The sequence below is a fragment of the Camelus ferus genome, chromosome 6, assembly GCF_009834535.1.
Source record: "Camelus ferus isolate YT-003-E chromosome 6, BCGSAC_Cfer_1.0, whole genome shotgun sequence".
Classification (NCBI taxonomy): domain Eukaryota; kingdom Metazoa; phylum Chordata; class Mammalia; order Artiodactyla; family Camelidae; genus Camelus; species Camelus ferus.
In genome coordinates this window covers 16,949,656-16,972,144 of record NC_045701.1, presented here as the reverse complement: position 1 = coordinate 16,972,144, position 22,489 = coordinate 16,949,656, and the positions used below count along the sequence as shown (strand labels likewise).

Genomic DNA, 22,489 nt, shown 5'->3' with positions numbered 1-22,489 from the left:
AAATAACATTCTGCTAGACTGGAGGTTATGTTTTTAATTAAAACAACTTCTAAACACTCTGTCTGTGTGTTGCATTTTATAATGATAATCATAGCTACTATTTACTGACCAGCTACTGCATGCCAAGCACATGTATATAAGGGTGTTACATACATTACATCTGATTTATCTAAACTGATATTAATGTTGCACAAAAATTTGAGCTTTCTTCATGGTAGGAGGCCTAAAAATAATCAGCCTCTGCCCGCGCCTCTGTTAGCTGGAATTTGGAGCATGAAGTTCTAGAGACCTTTTTCTTATAGGGAATGAGGACTGTCCCATTAGATTAGCTTCTCCCTTCATAGGAATCACGGTCCTCTGGGTTGAATTTCAGGGAGTTCAAAGTAGCCAAACAATGGTATTCGCCTCTTTTAGGTAAAATACAATATGAAGCTGCCCTACCTTCCCCTGTATTACTACCAGACCAACACCCCTTACCCCCAAGTCCTGTATTTTTACTGGAAGCTAAAAATAAAACCTGAACCACAGACATGCTGAGCTAAGCATCATTTGTACCCGAGAGGTCACATGAGGACCTGAGATTTTAAGCTCTGTGCCATTTATCAGAATGGACCCCAGTCATGCTTCACATGAAGACTAATATAGTGAGCATGAAAGCATTCTAGGGTCATACTTCGTTTTACAATTTGGCTAGAATCTGTCAATTCTGAACCAATAGTAATTTATTGGTGATATCTGTATATCTATATGGTTGAAACTTCACATTACTGAATAGTTTAAAATGATAATACATATATTGGGGGACTGTCTTGAAAAATATTGATATAATTAAGAAAAGGATCTGTACATTTACCATGTCACCAATCTGCGAATATTTTAATGTTTGTTTTAAGTCACAATGGCTCACCAAACTGGCTTTTGAAATTAAAGTCTGTCATTTGTAAAGAACTTATGCAGTTACCTAATTCAAGCTCACAATGATCGCCATTAAGTTTTAAATTATGTTGTATGCCATGATCTGTTTTATTACTGTAGGTAACTTCAGTAAAACTTTATCATTTCATGTACTCAACATCACTGCCTCAAGTTTGAAAACATCAACCAAACACTTCAAAACAATATCATTCACTCAAAGTGACTTCTGCCATTTGATGTTTAATAGAATAATCTCCTACAAATATTGTGAAAAGACCTTCTTACATGCTGATTTTGTTTGGTATTAAAGAAACAAAATCAATGGTTTAATTATCACTTCAGGAGATTTGCTAAACCCCAGGAATAAAGACTTACTAGGGCTACAGCAACTTAATACATCAAAAGCACACTCATTTAAGGGACTAGAAGACTGGGGAGAATTGATGAACTATATGAACTGTGGGTATGTTTCTTTAAGAAGCAATTTAACTCATGAGACCTTAAATGAAGGTGTTGGCAATGGAGGCTATTGGGAAAGGTCTGCTTTAATAAAGGGATACGAATGTTTGGAAATTAGCATGTTAACTACTAAGACGTGAAAATGTTATTTTAACCTTATAAAAATGTTGATATTTACAGTGTTATTTATAGTGATAATTTATCCAATCTGCCTTTTTTCATAGGTAAAGAAAAAAATAAAAAACCTCAGCTTAGATCCAATCCAAAGTATGACAAATTTCAAATAAGTACTGGCTAAGTTAATGAAAAATCCTATAGGAAATGCTTTATAATGCAATGAAAATATTAATAGTTTTAAACTTGTATCAGTCTGTAATGATGGTAGCAATCTCTTAACCGTGTAAGGTTTTATTGTTCAATTTGAAAACACCTACCTGTGCAGCCGGTTTTCCCTTTTTTGCCGGAATATCCCATATCACAGTGGCAGATAAATGAGCCTTTAGTGTTTTCACAGGTTCCACTCAGGCAGATATTTGGATTCAGGTCACATTCATTGACATCTGTAAATTACAGATATTATTAATAAATATACTCATTTGTTTGATATCATTGAAAACTTTCTCCCTGATATAAGGCAACTATGACAAATAAATAGAAAAGATGAGGTGTTTTCATGCAAAAAAAAAAAAAGTCTATTTACATATCTCAATTCCCACTGGCTTTCTATATTGCAGGCTAACCATGCAGGCTAGCTTTATATCTCGGCCACAAGCAGGAGGTTAAGTGATCAAATAAACTGATTGACTCTAGGCTGGGCACAGAGCCTGTTAATGTGACAGTCTAGAAAACTTTTTAAAACAGCATATTCTGCTGCAAGATGAAAATTTTAATTCAGACTGCATGATGCGAACATTTTAGTTCCATACTTTAAAAGATAGATGAGCTAGCAGTCTTAGCACAGATAGTTACGAACTTCACTTCTTTTCCAAATTAAAAATTAGCCTTTTTTAAAATGACATTCACTTTAATTTCTAGGACTTCACAAATATTCAAGTAAGGGTTGTTGAAAGACATAAATGTGATATAATTTAAATAGTTTCAATTCTAGACTCTCGTTTCTGGCCAAGACGGATTAATAGGGAAATTTACCTTCTTACATTAAATAACAACAACAAAAAGACAACATAGGCAACAAAGACAGTGTTCCCTGAGGGAGAGAAAACAAACTCGGTGAGTTCTTCAAATGCCCCAAATGACTGTACAAGAAGAGTTTTAAGGCAATGGGATAGGGAGGGGATGACAGGTGGAACCAGGCAATGTCTGTGAGCTGAGGGGATGAAGCTGGAAGTCCTGGAAGGCCAAGGCAGCAAGAGTTCATAGGGCAGAGTAAAGGACAAAAAAAGAGATATACAGAGAGAGAGCAAGTTCCAAAGATCTGCAGGGGGTCCCAGCCAAGCACTCAGGTGAGTAGTGAACAGTACGTTCATGTAAGGAAATTACCTGAAGCTGGAGGAAATACCATCCAAAAGAATTAGAAGGAATAATCATCAGAGTTCCCAGAAGGCCTGGAATTGTGCCTGTGTCTACCAGCCAGACTGCAAAAGCTCATAATTCACAAAGAAGTGAACAGAGTACCCAGAAGGGTCTTGCCTCAGTAATAAAGCAAAATTAGCCCTACCCTAACTGCTGCTTAGAAGCTTAACAGCAAGACTTTGAAAGGATCAATCTGTTTCCAAATAACTTGATTATGTTCCAGAATAAAGCTCAAGAATATTCCTGGGAATACAAAAATATTCAGCACCTAGTAAGGCAAAATTTAAGATGTCTGGCATCCAATCAAAAATTACCAGGCATTCGATGAAGGAGGAGAATATGGCCCATAATAAAAAAGACGCTCAATTTATTGAAATGGCCCAGAATTGACACAGGTGATGTAATTAGTACACAAACACATTAAAACAGTTATTATAACTGTAGTCCATGTGTTCAAAAGCTAAAGAAATGACTGGACATATTAAGTAGAGACACAGAAGATATGAAAGAAGACCCAAATCAAACTTTGAGAGATTAAAACTACAATGTCTGAGATTAAAAAAATATTGAATGAGATTAAAGGTAGATTAGATATTGCATTAAAAAGTTTAACAGAGGTGAAGACAGCAATAGAAACTCTCCAAATCAATCAGTTCTAAAATGTACTGCATTCTTGTCAGAAATAAATTTTGCTTGCCTTTCGTCAAACATTTTAAAAGCCTAAACTCTAGTCAGAGCAGAAGGAGGGTTAAGAGGACAGAAATATTGCATAGACATAAAAGAAATGTGCCTCTGGAGCTGCCCAATGGTTAGCTCAGTCCATACAATAGATCTGACAAGAGCATAACACCACAGTCAAAAGGAAGTTGCTCTTTGGAATGCTGGCTTTGGAATGTTAGTTCTATGCCCCTAAACAGCTTTACTTTTTCCATAGGCTCAATCAAGTACTCAAACAAAATCTTTATGGAACTTTAGTGTTTGTAAATAACCAGAAAAATTGGAAAATTCTGTCTTCGTTGCTTACCTACACAAGTCTTCATGTCTTCAGATGCCATGAAGCCATCGTAACACAAGCACCTGTACTCTCCAGGTATGTTTGTACACTGACCGCCATCACAGATGTTGGGGTTATCTTCACACTCATCAATGTCTGCAGAGAATAAAACCAACAATGGCATGTTGTTGACACTGGTTCCATTAATCAGTGATGAAGAAGTTAACTGACCCAAGTCAAGTTCAGCCTGCTGGCATAAGACTACGAGCTGTCAAGTCCAAATGAAGCGTTATATAAATTATCCCCTCAGGTGATCCTGAGTGAAAAAGGAGAAAACCGTTTTCAAAATGTATAATATAGAGTTCAGGATGGAGGTCCACACCACTAATCACTTAATTCGCACTTTTGTCTCTCGTATCAATTTATCCTCCAAAAATGATTAGGAACCTTATTTTTCTAATTTCCAGATTTAAATGCTTTCTGTCTGCTATCTGCTGTTTTACAGATACTTTAAGGTAAAAATTGCTTGAAATAAGCATATCTACTCAGGTGCATTTTTAGCAAAAATATTTATTTTCAAGCTTTGGTTGTTACAGCCAAATTTATATCTAAGGTGTTTAAGGGAGATTTTTACTAGGTCCAATAATATAATTTTTGTTCCTAAACCTAAGTTTTCTTCTTAACCTGAGCCAAAATTAAAACGCATGTTACCCTCTCCCATTTCCCAGCTCTCGCTGACAATATGACTCTTCTAGCCCAGGGGGATACAACAGGAAGTATAAATGAGACCAGCGGTTCTCAAATTGTAGCAGGCATCCAGAATCACTTGGAAGGCTTGTGAAAGCAAGTCACTGAGACCCACCCACGGGAGTTTCGGATTCAGTGGGTCTGGGGTGGGGCCTGAGATTTTGCATCTCTAACGTATTCTCAGGTGATGCTGACTCTGCTGGTCCAGGGGACGCATCTGAGTAGCACTGAAATAGGCCAGAAGATGGGATCCCTCAGACTTCTGATCCACGGAGAAAATGTATTTCGCATTCCATTTAATGAGCATGCGCCAGGTCCTCTGCTAAGGGCTGTACGTACTCTTCCACACCGGTGACCTGAACCCCATTTTATAGAGGAGGGATCTGACGCCAAGGATCTTAATCAAGGACACACGGCTAAAATGTGTGACAAAACAAAGATCAGAGCTCAGGACCGTCTGAGTCCAAAGCCCAGACCCTGAACCACTCTAGGGCCCAGTTATCGAGAGAGCTCACAGGAGGCTCAAACCTACTCACCAGTGCATGACCTCTGGTCAGGCATGAGCGCGAATCCCGGCTGACAGCTACATTCATAGCTGCCTTCAGAGTTTGTGCAGAAAGTCTCACAACCACCATTCATGATGCTGCATTCATCAATGTCTAAGAAAAAGGAAAACAGTATTACCTTCCTCTGTGTTTGTGATGATGGTACATGTTTAAAGTTTCCAGGCATGCATGGCTCAGGAGAAACAAAATAAAATACAAAATTACAAAAGCATCCTAGGGCAATGGGAAGTCACTGCATTGTTTGGTCCCTTCAACAAATATTAACTACAAACCTACTATGTGTTAGAGATGAGAATCTAATAGTGGATATGATGGACACTCCCCCTGCCTTCATATTGGTTACATGGCAGTCAGGGAGTCAGATGAACAATTAATTACACAATATATGGTGTACCACGTGCCATGCAGGGGAAGTGCTGCATGCTAGAACACATCTCAGTGATAACAATGGGCACACAGATGAAAGTTTCTGGGCTACAAACTTGACATTCAGTTTGGCCTAGATAGCAGTCCTTTTCAAGGACCAGAGTTGGAGCTCTGAGTTGTCCTGGGCCATGCTTCAGAAGAACTGGGGCTGATTTATGATTTGGGGTGGAAACCATGTGAGACCTGGCAGTTCCACATAGGGTATACCTCAAATCAGGCAAAAACTGGCCGTTTCTACAGAGTTTCACTTTGACTCTGGGCACAATAAAGCCACAGGGCTTTCTGTGCCACTCTTCCCAGCACAACTAAACCTCCCAAGAGCCAGCCACAAAGCAAAGTGCTTGTGCCACAAAACCCAGTTTCTAAAGAGCGCCAGACGTGGCCTCTATTGCATTATGAGCTATAAACACACTATGCTCTTCTTCCCAATAATTATTCTTTGGAATCTTTGAGCTGCTCTAAACCACCTTAGGGCAAAGAATCACACCCTGTGCTTTATTATCTCTCTCAAGACACTCACCATGCTGCATTCATCTCAGGTGGCTGTTAATCAGCGTGCACTTGTGGAAACAAAGCTACTGTTCACTATTCAAAGCAGCACAGGTCAAATTATACTTGCTAGAGCTAAACATCCCACAGCTCTCATCGAACTCATTCTTTAAACAGACAAGGGAGGTGAGACCCAAAGACTGCAAGCCACTCAGAGGAGAATTTTACCTCCAGGAAAACAGGAAAGATTAAGTAACTAGTGATGGAAACAGAACTCAGAGAAGATTGCTTGACTGTTTTAGAAAATAAGAAACAGCACAAAACAGAGAGCTTACCAACACAGAAGAGCCTGTCCGGGGTGGAGTGGTAGCCGGGGTTGCAGGCACACTGGTACTTCCCGATGAGGTTGACGCAGCGGCCGTGCGGGCAGAGGTGCGCGCTCAGCTCGCACTCGTTGATGTCTGTTTAGAAAACAAGAATAGCGGGGGAGGGTACAGCCCAGGGCTAGAGCCTGCGTCCATCCCCAGTACCTTCATTTTAAAAATAAATAAATAAATAAACCTAATTACCTCCCCAACCCCTCCCACCTAAAAATAACAATGAAAACAAACCAAAAAAAAAAAAAAAAAAAAACCCAAAAAATTTAAGAAAAAGGAAAACAAGAATAGCATAAGCCTCCAGCCATAAGCCTCTGACTCTGGCAGAGATGCAGGCTGAACGACCGATGACAGGTAAGTGGCTTCCTCCTTACCTATACACGCTGAGATGTTGGGGGACAGCTGATGACCAGAAGGACATTCACAGCGGTAACTTCCCTCAGTGTTTAGGCAAACGCCTCCTCGGCACAGCAGAGGGTCTCTCTGACACTCATCGATATCTGCGAAATGGAAGCGACCCCTGTTAGAGGTGCGGGTGGCGTCCTGCCCAGGTCCCCGTGACCAGGCTGGCGCGCTCACTGCCCACCACCCGGGTGCTGAGAGTCCTGGCTGGATCACAGGCTCCCCTCTTGGAGAACTGCTGTCCACCTCACTCAGGTGAGAGGCTACGTCCCCCTTCCCATGCTGGGGGCTGCCCACGGCCGATAGCTGATTGAGCTGACGTGGCAGTAGGAAATCTCGGCCTCCTCGCCCCAAGGCGGGACAACCTTGGTGCCATTCACACTCCAAGGCCTCTGTGGGATCTGGGTGAAGCTAAAGTGCAGCTGAACAATTTGCTTCTCTTCTTCCCCTGCCCTAAGCTGCTTTCCTCACTTCCTTACGGGTTCCTCCTAAGAGTACACCCTCGAAAAATATTCCCATCTCTACTATATACAGAATAGATAAACCCCAAGGTCCTACTGTATAGCACAGGGAACTAAATTCAATGGCTTGTAGTAATCTGTAATGAAAAAGAATATGAAAAAGAATACATATATATATGTATATACACACCTATGTATACCTGAAGCACTATGCTATACACCAGAAACTAATATGTTGTAAATCAACTATACTTCAATTTAAAAAATGAGAGAGAAAAAAAATCCCCACCTCAGGCTTGTTTCTAGGGAACATGATCTAATGCAACTATCTTAATCAATCTCCTTTTCTAGAAATGGTGAACAGAAACCCTCGTATGTGACCCCCAACACAGCTTAAGTTTGGATTGTTCTTTCGTGCCTGGGGTGTCTATTCCAAGCGTTAGACTCACTTCTCAGGGAGCCATGACTGGTGTCTGAGGCTCCCCACCGCCCCACAGCACGAATTCCCGCATTCCTTCCACATGTCAGTTTCTGTCTGCCACAGACCAGTCCCTGACTCACTGGTCAGGAGACCAGCGCACTGGGGGAGCAGGAAGAACCTGGGGCACAGGCGGTGAGTCACCAAAGCTTCTTGGAATCTTTCTTTCCTGTGCTGTGCGATGGAATGGCCCCACGCTCACCCATGCAGTTCTTCATCATCATGAATCCGCTTTCATAGCCTTCATCGCACTTGCATTCAAAGTCCCCTGGGGTGTTCACGCACTGGCCTCGGCCACAGAGGTCTGGAGATATGCGGCATTCGTCAATGTCTGCAAAAAAAAAAAAAAAAAAAAAAAAGGCAGTAAGTGGCAGCAAATGAGTGCCAGGGTAGCTTTACTTCTTGTGGCAACATGTTAAAGACAAAGAGTTCCCAAGGGCGTCCCCCCAGGGGAGAGCCCCTTCACTGACCTGTGCAGTTCCTCTCTTCAGAATCCAGAGCAAAGCCACTGTCACACCTGCACTTGAAGCTGCCGATGGTGTTTCTGCACTTGCCATGGGTGCAGAGGTTGGGGATCATCTTGCACTCGTTGATATCTTCATGAAAAAGAAAACGTGGGGAAAGTTCAGAAGCAACCAATTAGGAGTTCCCAAGGCCCCATTTTATACCCAGCAAGTTAGAGGGTCTTCACTGAAGGACGTGGTAATACTTATTGGAGAAAAAAATGTGTGCTGATCCATGAGAAACAGGACTTTGTAAACAGTTCTAGATTTTTAAACTATTACATTTTAGGAAGTATTATTAAAGAAGTAAAGAGCCTGTTTACTTGGACTTCTAGCGCCCAGCACACCAAACACTGAACTATTTGCTGAAGGAAAGAATGAAAATTCTAAACCACAAGCATCTATACTTAAAAGCGTGGAGATTTTCAAATATATTGCCCCACAGCAACCAGTTGAGTATGCAGTGGAATGAGATATTCATTTGTACTTTTTGATGCTTTTTTTATATCTAAATTATTGGAATTTCAAAGGAGATACCATTTATAATTTAAACTATTTGCAAACAGTGTATACCATTTAAAACATTTTCTCAAATAATGTATGCTACTTTAAAATATTTTCTCAATTAATATGAAGGTTTCATTAATGTAATTAAAAGAGTTCTTGTACACATAGAGACTGCATATGTAACATGTGATTGGAATTTCCCCTTATAGGGGCCTTTCCAAAGCAAGAGCAAGAGCTCAAGACACACAAGTTCGTTTTCACCAAATGTCAGGAGAGACAGAACTGGCAGATCAAACCTCAAGACCGTCCAGTCCTTCTGCAGCAATGGATTGCCACAGCCTTTGGAAGCAAATCATTCAGGTTCCTCTGAACTTACTTAAGAGAAGCTAGAAGCTGTCTCTCTAGATGGTACAGTTTTAACCAGGGCTTCTTGAACCAAATGCTCAGTAGAAAAAAAAAAAGTCTATATAAAAATGTCTTTTTTACGTAAGGTTAATTACGTGACATTTCTATACTCATTTCCCATTTCTAGAAGTTCATTTAGTTGTTAGTATAATAAATAGGTCCAATCACAATGGGCAACCAACAGAAAACTATATATACTGGGAACATAAGCTGGGCCTCCCTGAATAATTGGAATCCTGAGTACGCCAAGTATGCTTTTTCCATGTGCCAAAGTAAACAAGTTCTGTATCATTGTGCATAAGAAGTTAACTCAATTTTGGAATTAGATTAAATCTGTAACTTCTTATTTTTTTACATGGGTTTTATATTAGAGCACAGTAAAACGAAATGTGAAATAGCGTTACGTCACTGGAGTGTGTCTGTCACAAAGAGGCTGTATTTGGACAAAGAGGACCTGCCGCTGGGTTTGTCGTGCCATTATCTGTGCTCAGGTGGCCACAGTGACGTGGATGCTTCAGGTCAGCAGACAGAGTTTACATCTAGGGCGTTAGCTGCTGGCTGCAAATTTTTCCAGGAAGGTCTTTCTTTCATTTATGCTTAGCATTCGGGTAGTATTAAAATCTACTTTAACACTTAATAGTGACCAGATGGGAGAACCAAGTGACCTCAGAAGTCCTGAGATGTAGAAAAAGAAAACTTGTGACAGGGTGAACACCTCACTGTGTAAAATGCACAAAGCAAAGAACACATAACTAAGGTGATCAAGGGGTGATCAGACTGATGATAATTCTGTCAGTGGGACTCTGGGCTCGTGCACATGCACCCTGGGTGGATCTAAGAGAGGAGCCATCAACCACTGAGACCACCCACCTTTGAAGAAAGGTTTTCCATTTGTAATTTCTTTGGTGGCGAAGCCGGACCCTCTGGGGCACAGCTCGTCGTACTCGGGCGTGTTTTTCACGGGACACTCCTCACACTCGTCGGTGCCCCAGGCGGCCCCAACGGAGCAGCAGCAGGCGTCCATGCGGTGGCGGCCGACCACGGGCAGGGTGCACTCCTCGTCCTCGTACCTCAGGAAGCAGGTCTCCAGGCGGATATCTGCCAGGGGGACGGGAACGGGGGGGGGGGGGGGGGGAGGCTGAGGAGAGCAGAGCCGCCCTGCCTCTGCTGCCCCCCACTGCCCCCGTCGTGCTAGGCGAAGCACCGTACACATAATAGCTTCCTGTGAACTTACTGACTGCAATGAACTCTTCTCCCTCAAAAGGAACCTCGGCTTTGTCGGGGGGCCTTCCCTCCTCATAAAGACTCTCTCCAGCAGCTCGGATTTATCTGCACCTCCGGTCGTGCAAAGTATCCTTTCAGCGTGAGGCATTTTCTGCTAATGCTACCTGAGGAGCAGCATCCTGAGAAACCCTACCCTGGCCTTTGGGGAGCTGCCTTCCCCTGCACAGACCATGCACGCACCCCAGGGTGTCTTGACGGCCCCTCCCTAGCGGAAAGCACACCTCAGCTGACTCCAGCACCTTCAGCTCAGACGAACTTCCTCTCCCGAGAGGTGGAAGGGTAAACTCCGGAATGAGGACTGCCCTGCTCGCGGTTGAAGGGGAAGCACGGCAAAGAAAAGCCATTCACGGCTCTTCTCAAGTTCTTTTTTCACCCTGACGTGTGCTTATGTGCACATTCCCCTGAATACGCGGGGGAGCCTGAGCTTCCTTTAATGTTAAAAAGCTTCTGAAGGCTTCTGAGCAACAGCACATTCAGGCTGTCTCTATAAAGATGACTCATTTCAAAATGAATCCTAAATGAAACACTGAAGCATCTTTCAATGGAAGAACCTGGAAGAAGGTGCTCGTCAAATGCTGATCTCTCCTAAACAACGAAACTAAGACTCAGAATGGTACTGACTGACACGCGGAGTCACGAAAGGACTCCAGCCTCTGAATTCCAGCTCTTCTATCTTTTACTATTGCTTACATCATAAACCATAAAGTTCCATAGTTTAAGGCTGATTAACCCTAATTCATAAAGGATCCAAATCCCTTAACTGCCTGCCCCTCTTTCAGCCACTTACACTGGTCCTTCTCTGAAGATGCTCTTCAGTGTCATACAGGTTCAGACGCACCATGTGGCTGAGCATCACTTCCAGAGTCACAGACTCAGAAGCCAGTGATCCAAATGACATATTCCCGGCAGTCGGAAGCCACAGTGGTAACCCCAGAATAAGCCCAAGACCCCACAAGCATGACTGTAGGATCTCAAAACTGCTGCCACCGTGAGTCCACAGCGCAGCTTTCTAAGAACTCAGGGTCTGGTGTTCAGTAGCTTCCGTATCACTGTCCCTTGGGTTCTAGCAGTTGTCACAGAGGATCTCACCATGACTGGTGTCTGTAACAGCCCTTGTTCCCTCAGGTTCACTCCTCAGGGCTGTGACACTCTTCACTCCTGATACCCACAAGAACTTCCTGCAGGGACCTGTCCTTCTGGCTAATGGCACGCATGCCTAGCAAGCAGGGGCTACAGTTTCCAACTCAGCAAAAAATGTTCTTCTCATCAATCACCTAGTACTCTATCTGTGTTCATTACAAATGGGGGACAGATTTAAGAGCTCCAGAATAATAACTGTGATGGTAGTGATTTAACGCATAGTTATGTATCAATAAAGAAGTAAAGTTTCTCTTCACTGACATATTCTGTACTCTTTTTTATAAAGAATAAGCAAAGTGCTGAGTTAGGAAGGCTATTTGTCAAGGGAACCACCATGAAGCCTGACAGAAATGCTGAATTTGGGACACGTGTTTCTACAGTTGGAACCAAGAACTCAGATCTACCTTGTTAACTGAGTTTTTAATGATCATTAAGAAATGTTCATTAGAAAAGTAATGATCCTGGGTTCAATCCCCACTCACTCCTTTAAAAAGTAAATAAACAAACTTAATTACATCCCCCCTAAAAAAAATTAATAAATAAAAAGAAAAGTAATGAGCTCACGGTGGGGAGGGTATATAGCTCAGTGGTAGAGCACATGCTTAGCATGCATGAGGTCCTGGGCTCAATCCCCAGCACCTCCATTAAATAAATAAATAAATCTAATAACCTCCCCCCTCCACCCACACACAAAACAACAACAACAAAAAGAAAAAACAAATTAAAAAAGAAAAGTAATGAGCTCAGTCTTTACCTAGGCAGATCCTCCCCGTGGCATCCAAAGTCATCCCACTGGGACACTGACATTTAAATGATCCCTTAGAGTTAACACATAAGCCATTTTTGCATACTCCCGGGAACACTTCACATTCATCTATATCTACGGAGGAAAAAAGGCATGAAGTTAACGTATCTGTATAACATCATTCTACTTTATTCCACTCGTGGAGTCGTATTATTCTCACAACTGAAAAGGCTACCATGAACCTGATATGTCTATAAAACTAGTTTGCCTCCAAATAATTCATGTTGAGTTTTTGGGATGTTTGGAAAGCAGCTAGACCTAGCCCACCTGTTACCAAAGATAACAGAGTTTCTCCATTAGTCTCAGGGAGTAATGTTTGAGTTGTAAAGACAGGGAGCTGGTGCGAGTTCTTGGGAACAGGGCTGGGTACTGGAGACGTCTCAGGTAAGGATCCTGGGGCTAAATAATTAGCTTTATGAGATCAGATGGCTGGAAGTAAGCAGAGAAACCGAAACTTGGTCTTTCAAACTAGCAAAGAAGAAAACAGCTTAAAGCTGATCAGAGAAAAAAAATCCACCACTGAGGAATGTGTGGGGCCAGTCAAGAGTCTCCTTTGAGAAATGCTGAGAAGTCCCAAGAAAGTTTGTATCTAGTCCTATCTCAGCAGTGGTCTTGGGCTGTTCCATCAGAGCCTTGGTGGTCCCAGCTGGAGCTGGGGAGAGGTGGAATAGGCTCATGCTCATTCACTCATCATTCATCGCATCTGTCTCAAACGTACCAGTCCTTCCCAGCGTGCTTATTGGAGAACATTATGTTCTCTGCACTTCTTTGGGAAAAATACTCACTTATCAAGTTAATCCGAAGAAAGGCACTTACTTACGAAAAAGGGGAAGCATTAGTCAAGAAACTCATACACACTATGTCTCTACTTAGAAGAAATAACTTTCCCAGTCGGGGATGTTGAGGGAAAAATGCTAAATCTTTCCTTATGAGAGAAATAAATGGGGAGGGGGATATTTACCTTTCGGGGTTTCGTTTTGATTTTGTTCTGGCCACTTGTATACCAAAATGTGCTGCTGAGGTCAGATAAGTTATTAACAATGGGTCTGGACCAGAGAAAGGCCAAAGGATTCAGTCATCATTTGGAAAGCAAGAACTTGGGTGGGGGTTATAGTGTTCCTCTTTATTTTAGGGAAAGAAACTTCACTTCATTCCACATATGGGACTAATTGCTGTTTTTAAAATTTTTCAGCTGCTGTGTCATGTCAGGTTGTGTTAGTCACCCTGACCTATGTCTATCTGGGACACCGCAAGAAAGAATCACAGCAAACTGGAGAGAATCCACGTAGACTTTCAAAAACGAGGCAAAAGAGCGTCCCTTTCTCATCATCCATGACCGTGAAACAAACACACAAACAGCAACAAACCAGGACAAGCCAAGAAACATACAAATCTCATAGCCTCCTCAAAAGCTTCCTTTCTCGTCTTCTTCATAGATAGTATTTTGAAAGGGCCGTCACCTGAAACTGGGCTTAGCCTAAAGCATTTCCAGCCACCCTGCCCTGTGGCTGTAGTGATCTGCTTACACGCTTAGCAGATACGCTTGTGAAATTAACGTCTGTTCTGTTCGGCAGTTTTCATCATTTTTTTTTTCCCTGCTGCATATTTCTCACCGGGAAGTTACATGACAGCTTTATCCAATCCAAGTTAATACAAGCATTCTTCACGCACACAGTGATTTATGGTTTATAAATAATCATAAATACCTTCACACTGTGTTCCTTTAATTCGTGAATAGCCTTTACCGCATATGGGATCTGCACAAGAAAACAAACAAAAAGCAAAAAAAACAAATCTGAGATAACAATACCCAGACTTTGTGTGACATGGGATAAGAAACACGAGAGAGGACCTGTAACAGGAATTCGCTTTTATTGCTATGAACAAGTCTGAGACAACAAAGTGTTTCTGAGATTGCATAGGTGATGAAGAAGACTGAAATGTCTTCTTGAATAAAGCTCACCTCATCTGAGATATCCTAAAAGACCTAGAGGTGCCCTAGAGATCGAGCCAAGGCAATGACTAAGAAGGGAACTGACTCGATTTCTCTCTTGCTATTAGCCCCAAAATACAAACCACACTGCAGGACTGCTGTAACATGAGTGTGGAAAACAAAGTCTAGAACTGGAAGATCCCATGCCCTGCAGCACTCACACTATGTAAATCCACACACTTATGTATGTGGACACTGAATCAACAAAATCATCAGCAAGGCTCTCAAACCTCAGCTCTGCAACAACTTTAATTTAGTCATGAACACTGGCTCCTTTACAGCATTTTTTTTTTGGCAAGAAAATCTGTTCCTGTCAAAAGCTCGGGACCCCTAATCATGAGGTTCCCGAGAGAGCCCATAGGAACTGCTGATCTAGGAAAGCCTCACCACAGAAGCACATTACAGGGTGGTGATAGAAAACGACAAATTAACCGAATCACTTAAAATTATTGTCATTGATGTTTCTCTTAAGTTTCCTATTCAGCAATATGTTTCACTGAGGTCATCGGAGTTAAATCTTCTAAAATTCCCATGTGAAGCTACGTACACCAAGTTCTGGGTTTCCCCTTTCTAAGCAAAGTGCCCAAAGCGATGGGCACAGGAGCCACAGCACCCCCTTCTCTTACCGACTTGGCACGGGGTACACGGGCTCCCCCAGGCAGCACCGAGGGAGGAACAGCACTGGGACTTCAGTGTGGCCCCATTGATGTTGATCTCACACCGCCCATTGATGATAGTCTGCCAGCACGTGCCCTTGATGGTTTCTGCAGGGGCGGGGGGAGGAGGGCAGAGTATATTTAATAGGTACTTATTAGGCTCTATATCAAAAATTCAAAATGTGCATTGGAGTTACAGCAAGAATAGTATCATGAAACAAGAAATAATGATCATTTAAAATTCTGTTCTCCCATACTGAAACTCATTCGCAATCAGAATGGACATTAAATACAGCAGCACTGATAAACATAGGAAAATCAGTCTCAGAAAGATAAATACCTATGCAGATGGTTTTTGTTGGATCCAAAGTGCTTTCAGAAGAACATTCACAAATAAAAGAGCCTGGGCTGTTCTTGCAGACTCCATTAATGCAAGGACTTGATTCACATTCATCGATGTCTGAAACAAAAACGGGTCTACATTACTGCTGAAAACCAGACTTAGGCGTGGATGAATATTTAAACTTTGGCCTCAATTGCTACCACGTATTCTTCATTAGATAGCAAGGCTGGCCTAGATAGATTTTTTTTTCTAGACTAGATGGAATGCCAAAAATAACAGTTGAGCACATCACTATGGTCAGCACATGGCTGAATCTTTTTATTCAAAAAATCTGGAGCAAATGAAGTGTGATTTCTGAATTGCTAACTCAAACAGCATATATCTGATATTTTCTTCATCTATTAATTGATGGCAAATTAAATGACAAATGCAGGCAAATACAAAAGGAGTACTTTTAAATGGCATTTGAATGAAAAATAAATGGCAAATAAAATGTCAATTGCAGGTAAGTGTCATCAGTAGCTTACAAAGGGCATACAAGTGTCATTTAGGACCACAGAATCTCAACCAAGTGACACAGCTGTCCAAAACAGAAGCTGCTCGAATTTATGTTTGCGGTTTTCCAGTGGTGCTCCAAAAGAGAGCAGAGTACTTGCTGTAAGAACAAAAATATGTCTTACCTTCACAGGTTTTTAGGTCAGGTTTGTATATAAATCCCTTGGGGCAGGTACAGACAAAACTTCCCGGAGTGTTTCTACATTGTCCATTGTCACAAAGTAGACTATTCAGTACACATTCATTAATATCTGGAAAACCGAAAAACGTGAACTTTTAAAAGAGCTCATCCCTTGCACGCAATTTCTTTGCATTTTAGGTTAAGTTTCTAAGGTCATAATGATGTGATTAATTCAAGGAAAGAGGCTTTGGCTTTTGCCAAAATTATCTGTTTTAGGAAAATAGAGGCTTGATCTGCACTAGGTGTCCACAAAGTCTGAAGTCACCAGACACTGCTTAATTTACTTCTTTCTTTAGCAGGAAGAAAACTTAGATTGCTGGAAGTCATTAATCTTTATGTAATTGTTTCATTGTGCCAGAATTAAGAGGACTAATCCTATTGGTTAAAGGAACTAAATAAATATTTAGAAAGTATGATCCCTCTTCGCTATGTGTTAATTCCAGGATAGGCGTTTCTTCTTTAGAATAATTTAAATGGTCTCCAGTTATGTTTACAAAGTATGAAGTAATCTGTAGAGTTTATAACTGTCATGAGGACTGCAGACTCAAGATTCAGAGAGCTGAGGAAAACTCTTTGCTTTCAGCTGAGTAACAGGCCTGTCTGATGCAAAATCAAACTTTTGATATATATTACTAAGATAATTTAGGAAGTGCAGAACTTAAATAGTTTCATATACCCCTTTGAGCTAAACTCTATCACAGACCACACAACAGACTTCACAAGGAACTTTTTACCATTGAGAGATTCTGTTCAGATTATCATTTAACAAGCTAATAGCCCTTAAGGGACACAGTTTTAACACTGGAGAGCCGCATGGGTTCAAACAGTAAATACACTAAATAAGCAACATACAGAGATCCCTTGGTATCTGCAGGGGATCAGGGTTCCAGGCACACCCAACCCAGATACCAAAACCTATGGATGCTCAAGTCCCTTATACAAAATGGCACAGTATTTTCATATATCCCATATACTTTGAATCATCTCTAGATTACTTATAACACCCAATACAATGTCAATGCTATGTAAATAGTTGCTGGTACATGGGCAAATTTAAGTTTTGCTTTTTGGAATTTTCTGGAATTTTTTTTCAAATATTTTTGATCCAAGGCTGGTTGAATCCTTGAATGGAAAACTTGCAGATATGGAGGGCAGTGTTTATGAAGTATTTAAAATATGGGGAAATCAAGTATAAAGTTAACTTATTGTCTGAGCAAACGCCATGCTGAGAATTCTATCAAAATTATATAAGGAATGCTAACACTTCCCAAAAGGGTCACTATTGTAATTCTTAAACTTTGATCACATCAGAAGAATCTGGAGCCTTAAGTTGAGAAATTGAAGATTAAGATATAAACTAGCCAGTCCCTGGAACTCTGTGTGGGAAGTGGCTGGAGTGGACCTTTGGTTCCTAACTTCCTACCTCTGAACATGATCTGAACTGTGAACATACTTCTGACCTGATGACCATGTGCCCGACTTTGGAGTCTATACCAAAGCACTGGAGGAAGAACCCCCACTGCCTCACCAGACTCTCCCTTTAGCTTCCCATGGGGTGATTTTTGGATGATGCTAAAACATCTCTGTGTCTTTGTGGCCTGCCCAAATACATTATGATTTTTTGTGCCAATGTAGAGAGGCTATTACAGAAAAATGAAATAGTAAACCTTTTTTTGAGTGAAACTAGTTTGAAAGTACCACGCATTCTCAACTGATCACTGAGCCCAAAAGAGGGCCCTAAAATTAAGGGTGGGAAAAAGGAAAAATTCATGTCTCAAAATTCAACGTAGACCATAAAGGAAGGGCCAGGGTTGGGCCAGTAATAAAAGTTAGGGAGAGAAAAAGAAGCCTGTAGTCGAAAGAAGAGGGGTTTTATGATAAGTCTGTAGCTCCCCTGACCTGCTTCCATTCTCCATTCTGTTAGGTACTTGTTTAAGCCTGAAACTCAGGTGAAAGCTGATTTAAATGGGAGCAAATAAGATGCTTTCATGTGTTATTAGTTCTTTTTATGTGTGTTCAAAGGCCACATATTAGGAAGGAAAGGAGAAGAAAATATTCAAAGTAAGATTTCTGCTTTTTCGAAAATGACGGATGGCTATGTCTACTTTGCAGATAATGACAATCTGCAGCAGCCCTAACAACAGAGGCAGCTAGAAGGTTCGGCCTCTGCTTCAACCTGCTGAATTAGAGAACTGTACGCTGTATGAGGGACAGTACTCCCGCCATGTTCCACCATTTGAGTAAACAAAAGATCTAAACTGTCAGGATTCAGCTGCGCAGATTTTAGTTAACCAAGACATGTAGGTGCCATGCAGACACCCAGAGTGTGGAGAATCCATTTGTCCAGTCCTTTAAGCTACTCACAAGCAGTTTCCCTCAAGCAACAAAAGATGTGCATGATGCACGAAACGTCTTAGAAAACAGGTAAGACTTCTTACCAACACAGTTCTTTCCAGTTGAGTCCACTTCATATCCTGAATTGCATATACATTTGTAGGTCCCACGGAGATTTTCACAAATTCCATTTGGGCAAATATCAGGATCTAATGCACATTCATTTATATCTGCACCACACAGAAAAAAGCCCCAAATCAGTAACTTTCTAAAGTAAACATCAAGTGAACAATAAAAAAAAAAAATTACAATAAATGTAAAGCTCTTAGGACCTCGTGAAAATAAAAGTTCTCTGATGAGAAAGCTTGGTCCCTTTTTCTTACAATAAGATATTCTGAGTCAAATCTTCCTTCCACCAGTCCCTGAGAGAACTTGGCATCTGAGCTAGAACTACAAGATTACCAATCCTTAATCTAGAGGAGAACCCCTGGACTTCTTGTCTAAACATCAAGATGGAAAAGTGGATCATATCCGGAGCCCAAGTTCCTACAACTGGTCTCCCTGCCATCAGTCCATCCCTCTTTGATCTACCTTCTACACTGCCACCAGACTTAGCCTAAAAACAAGGTGATTGTGTCCTTCTCGTGATTCAGACTTTCGTAGGTTCAATAATATTCTCAAGGTTAAATTAAAATATGAACTCTGTTTATTCACTTTAAATCTCTTACTCTGCCATGAACACACACGCCCTCTCCACTCTGTGTTGGGACTGTCTGCAGCAAACCTAGTCATCGGTCCAAGCCTGCTCTAACACTACCTGCTCTGGAAGAGCAACTCTAGCCAGGTGAGGCTGGGTCCTGAGAGCTGTAATAGTCAAGGGTGATGCCAAATGACAGTGAACGCCAGTCTCAAATTTTATTGCCCGACTCTTCCAAAAATCTTGGTTGACCTTTTTTTTCTTCCCCAGGTCCCCCATGAACTCTTTATTCATTATTAATTTCCTTACTTCTCCTCCTTTCTCCTCCAAATACCCACCCTGCCCCTTCTTCATCCACACGTAACGATGAACTCAATCAAGAGAATGAACTGACAATCAGTTCAGCCAGTCTATTTTTTTTCCAGAACTCTCTTGAATCAAATCATCTCATTGTATATAAATAACCCCTTCCTCTTTCTTGTCGCCTATTTCTACACTTGTTCCAATTTCCCCCTTCTAACTTGAATTTCTCTTTATGGCACCAATATTTCTCCATTCTAACTCCTACACTTAAATAGTTCATTTTCTTCCAACTTGGTTAATTGCTAACACTGGCTCCTACAAAATGCAAGATGGCTCCCTACTGCCACCTGGTAATGACCGAGCACTTGGCAGTTAAGAAAGCGTTCCCAATGTGCAGAAAACAGTTCCCTTGAGTCTATAACCCTGAACTGTACTTTATAGTGGTAGACCGACCAGGCTGCCCTTTCTCATGAATGAATGAGTGACCACAGTCATTGCATCTCATCCACATAAACCACCCTGGGAGGGCACTCAATCCTTCAGCACCAACCCCCACACCCTGCAGTGGCAGGACCCACTGTGCCACGGCTGCTGTCCCCACACTGGGGGCTTCTAGGTGTCCCAGGAATGTCATGCAGTGACGGCCAGAGAGGAGAGTCAGACCAGACTGCGGTAAAGGGACCGACTGGAGACCCCCAGGAAGGCCCAGTGCTGCGTCTGCACACGCTGAAGGTAGTGAATTTCAAAGCGAGTCCTTACCACTGCCTGCCGACGTTATTCCCGGCCCACTGCTGCAGAGCGCCTGGTACTCCGCTGCAATAAATTAACAGATAGTAAGTGATGCCCTTGTTTGCAGAACAGGTTGATCCTGCCCTTGGCTTTGCACAAGTCATTTCCTCCAAAGTGAGTGCAACGGAAATAAAGTGGTAATGGAAAAGGAGGCATCTCCCCAGGGAGTCAAACCAGGCTCCGCAATCACCGTGGAAAACGGCTTTTAAGGATACAGGCAAGTTACAGCAATTCCTTGTGCAAAGCACTTTCGGAAAAGGTGTTTTTCCCGTGACTTGATTTTTGTTCACCAGGGACCACTTTACACGTACGGTGAAATGTGCCTGTGAAAATGTGGTTTCTTAGCCGTTAATAAAACTTTCTCCCACCATCTTGGGAATAAATTTTTTCCTAGTTTGAGCTATTTTTTTTTCAGTTACAATCAAGTTCTTAACATTTTCTCATTTCTCTCTGCAAATTCTCTACCTTCCCTCTCACAAAAACAACAAAGTATCTACACTTGCATTTACCTGTATTTTTAAATACATGTAATTCATCAGGATACTACATTCATTCTATATGATAAACCCACAGGGAAGGTATTCCATAACGTTAAAACTGTGAGATCTTACTGAAGAAATCGAGGTGTGTTCAATTCCCAAATTCGCGATGGAATCGGATTCCTATTTCTTAAAATGGATACAATATTTTATACACAATTCCAACAAGATTTAGATGAACCTAAGAATGACTGACGACAATGGAGAACTAACAGGAATCATACTCAATCCAAGGAAAAGAAACTAAAGTGCTTCCTTAGTTGCCCATGGTTTCTGGCAACTACAGAGTCTCATGGTCAAATGCAGCTCCTTTGTGCTTAAGGGGCAGGAGAACTGAATACTAGGTATGGTCCTTTTTCACAGAGCTCGACTGCACCTCAGTGCTGAAGCAAATAGTTCCTATACGTCCACATGCTAAAAAATTGCATTCTGGATGACAGGGGATGCAAATGAGTTATACAGATTAAAGAGACGAAGGTTGACTGCTTCAGAGCCTCTGTCTTCCAGCAAACAGAAATTTGAGAAAAGTGATGAAATTCGTTGATTTTTCAATCCTCTTAAAAGGGTGAAATCCCTTAATGTTTCAATCATCTCAAAAAAAAAAAAAAGGAACAAATGGGAAGGTGATCACCACTGGGTTTGAAAGTCAGGGACTGGGAGCAGAAAGAAACACATCCTCTGTATTGCTTCACATCAACAGTTAATTAAACCACTCAGGAAACAGTGTAAGTAACAAAACAGGAAAAACAAAATCGTGCTATTTTTGCCAAAACCAGTTTTGTAATTAGCACTAAATTAGCTGATGTTTGGTCTCAATGGAAGCAAATCATTGTCATGGTTCTTTTCCATTCGGGCAGGGGCTGGTGCCAGACTCAAAACTGCAGTGAATTCAGATCAGCGTGGGCTTGAATGCTGATGACAGTGCTTACGCTGGGGGTCTTGGGAGCAAGTCCTTTCCCTCTTCTAGTTCCCGCATCCTAAGTCGTAGAAAATGCTACCCAACTCACTTGGCAGTTCCGCAGATTTACTGAGAGAACACGCTCAAGCACTCAGTGAATGGTAGGTGTTACTGAGCTAACTCCGCGCTGTGCCACGCACACGGCAGAGTGAGGACAGATGAGAACATTCCTAGTAACTGCTCTTCTGTGGGTTTTACTGACCAATTTCTACAAGAGTAAAAGCTCAGCAGCCAGGGAGATGTATCTTCACATGTAGCTAATTTGGCTTCCAGAGCACGAAGATGAGCTTTAGATGCTGGGTGGTTTGAGTTGACTAGATTGACTAAAGATAGTCCTTCTGGATATTTCTAGTACCTTTTAAAATCCCTCCTCTCTCCTGAAATAAGGGATAGCCTCCACTTCAACCCTTCGTTATTTGGCAATTTCATCTACCAAAGGAGCGGAGAAACCAAACTGAATGAAACCACTTCTACACATGGGCCTCTTCTGTGTAAATCCATTCAAATATAAAACAGAAGCTAGCAGAATTGAGCTTCAAATACAGCTCTCTTTAAGCTTTACTGCTTAAAGAAATCTGGTCTCTTTTGGTCATCTTTTTATAAGGCTACTTCAAAGGCTACTTCATTTTCCTCTGTATCATACAAATTCT

The 22,489-nt window shown here is 41.7% G+C and overlaps 1 protein-coding gene across 2 annotated transcripts in view; it reads right to left on the bottom strand.

Annotated features, from left to right (window-relative positions):
• The window catches only part of FBN1 (fibrillin 1), a 240,430-nt gene that overhangs the window by 75,419 nt on the left and 142,522 nt on the right, over positions 1-22,489 (bottom strand). For both annotated transcript variants that reach the window (XM_032481236.1, XM_032481237.1), the window contains 15 exons: positions 20,313-20,366; positions 18,658-18,783; positions 16,164-16,289; positions 15,481-15,600; positions 15,111-15,248; positions 14,198-14,248; positions 12,441-12,566; positions 10,133-10,360; positions 8,318-8,443; positions 8,050-8,178; positions 6,881-7,006; positions 6,465-6,590; positions 5,185-5,307; positions 3,932-4,057; positions 1,809-1,934 (listed from right to left, as the gene is read on the bottom strand). In XM_032481236.1, coding sequence (XP_032337127.1) covers positions 1,809-1,934; positions 3,932-4,057; positions 5,185-5,307; positions 6,465-6,590; positions 6,881-7,006; positions 8,050-8,178; positions 8,318-8,443; positions 10,133-10,360; positions 12,441-12,566; positions 14,198-14,248; positions 15,111-15,248; positions 15,481-15,600; positions 16,164-16,289; positions 18,658-18,783; positions 20,313-20,366 — 1,851 coding nt within the window. The remainder of the gene's footprint in view (positions 1-1,808; positions 1,935-3,931; positions 4,058-5,184; positions 5,308-6,464; positions 6,591-6,880; positions 7,007-8,049; positions 8,179-8,317; positions 8,444-10,132; positions 10,361-12,440; positions 12,567-14,197; positions 14,249-15,110; positions 15,249-15,480; positions 15,601-16,163; positions 16,290-18,657; positions 18,784-20,312; positions 20,367-22,489) is intronic.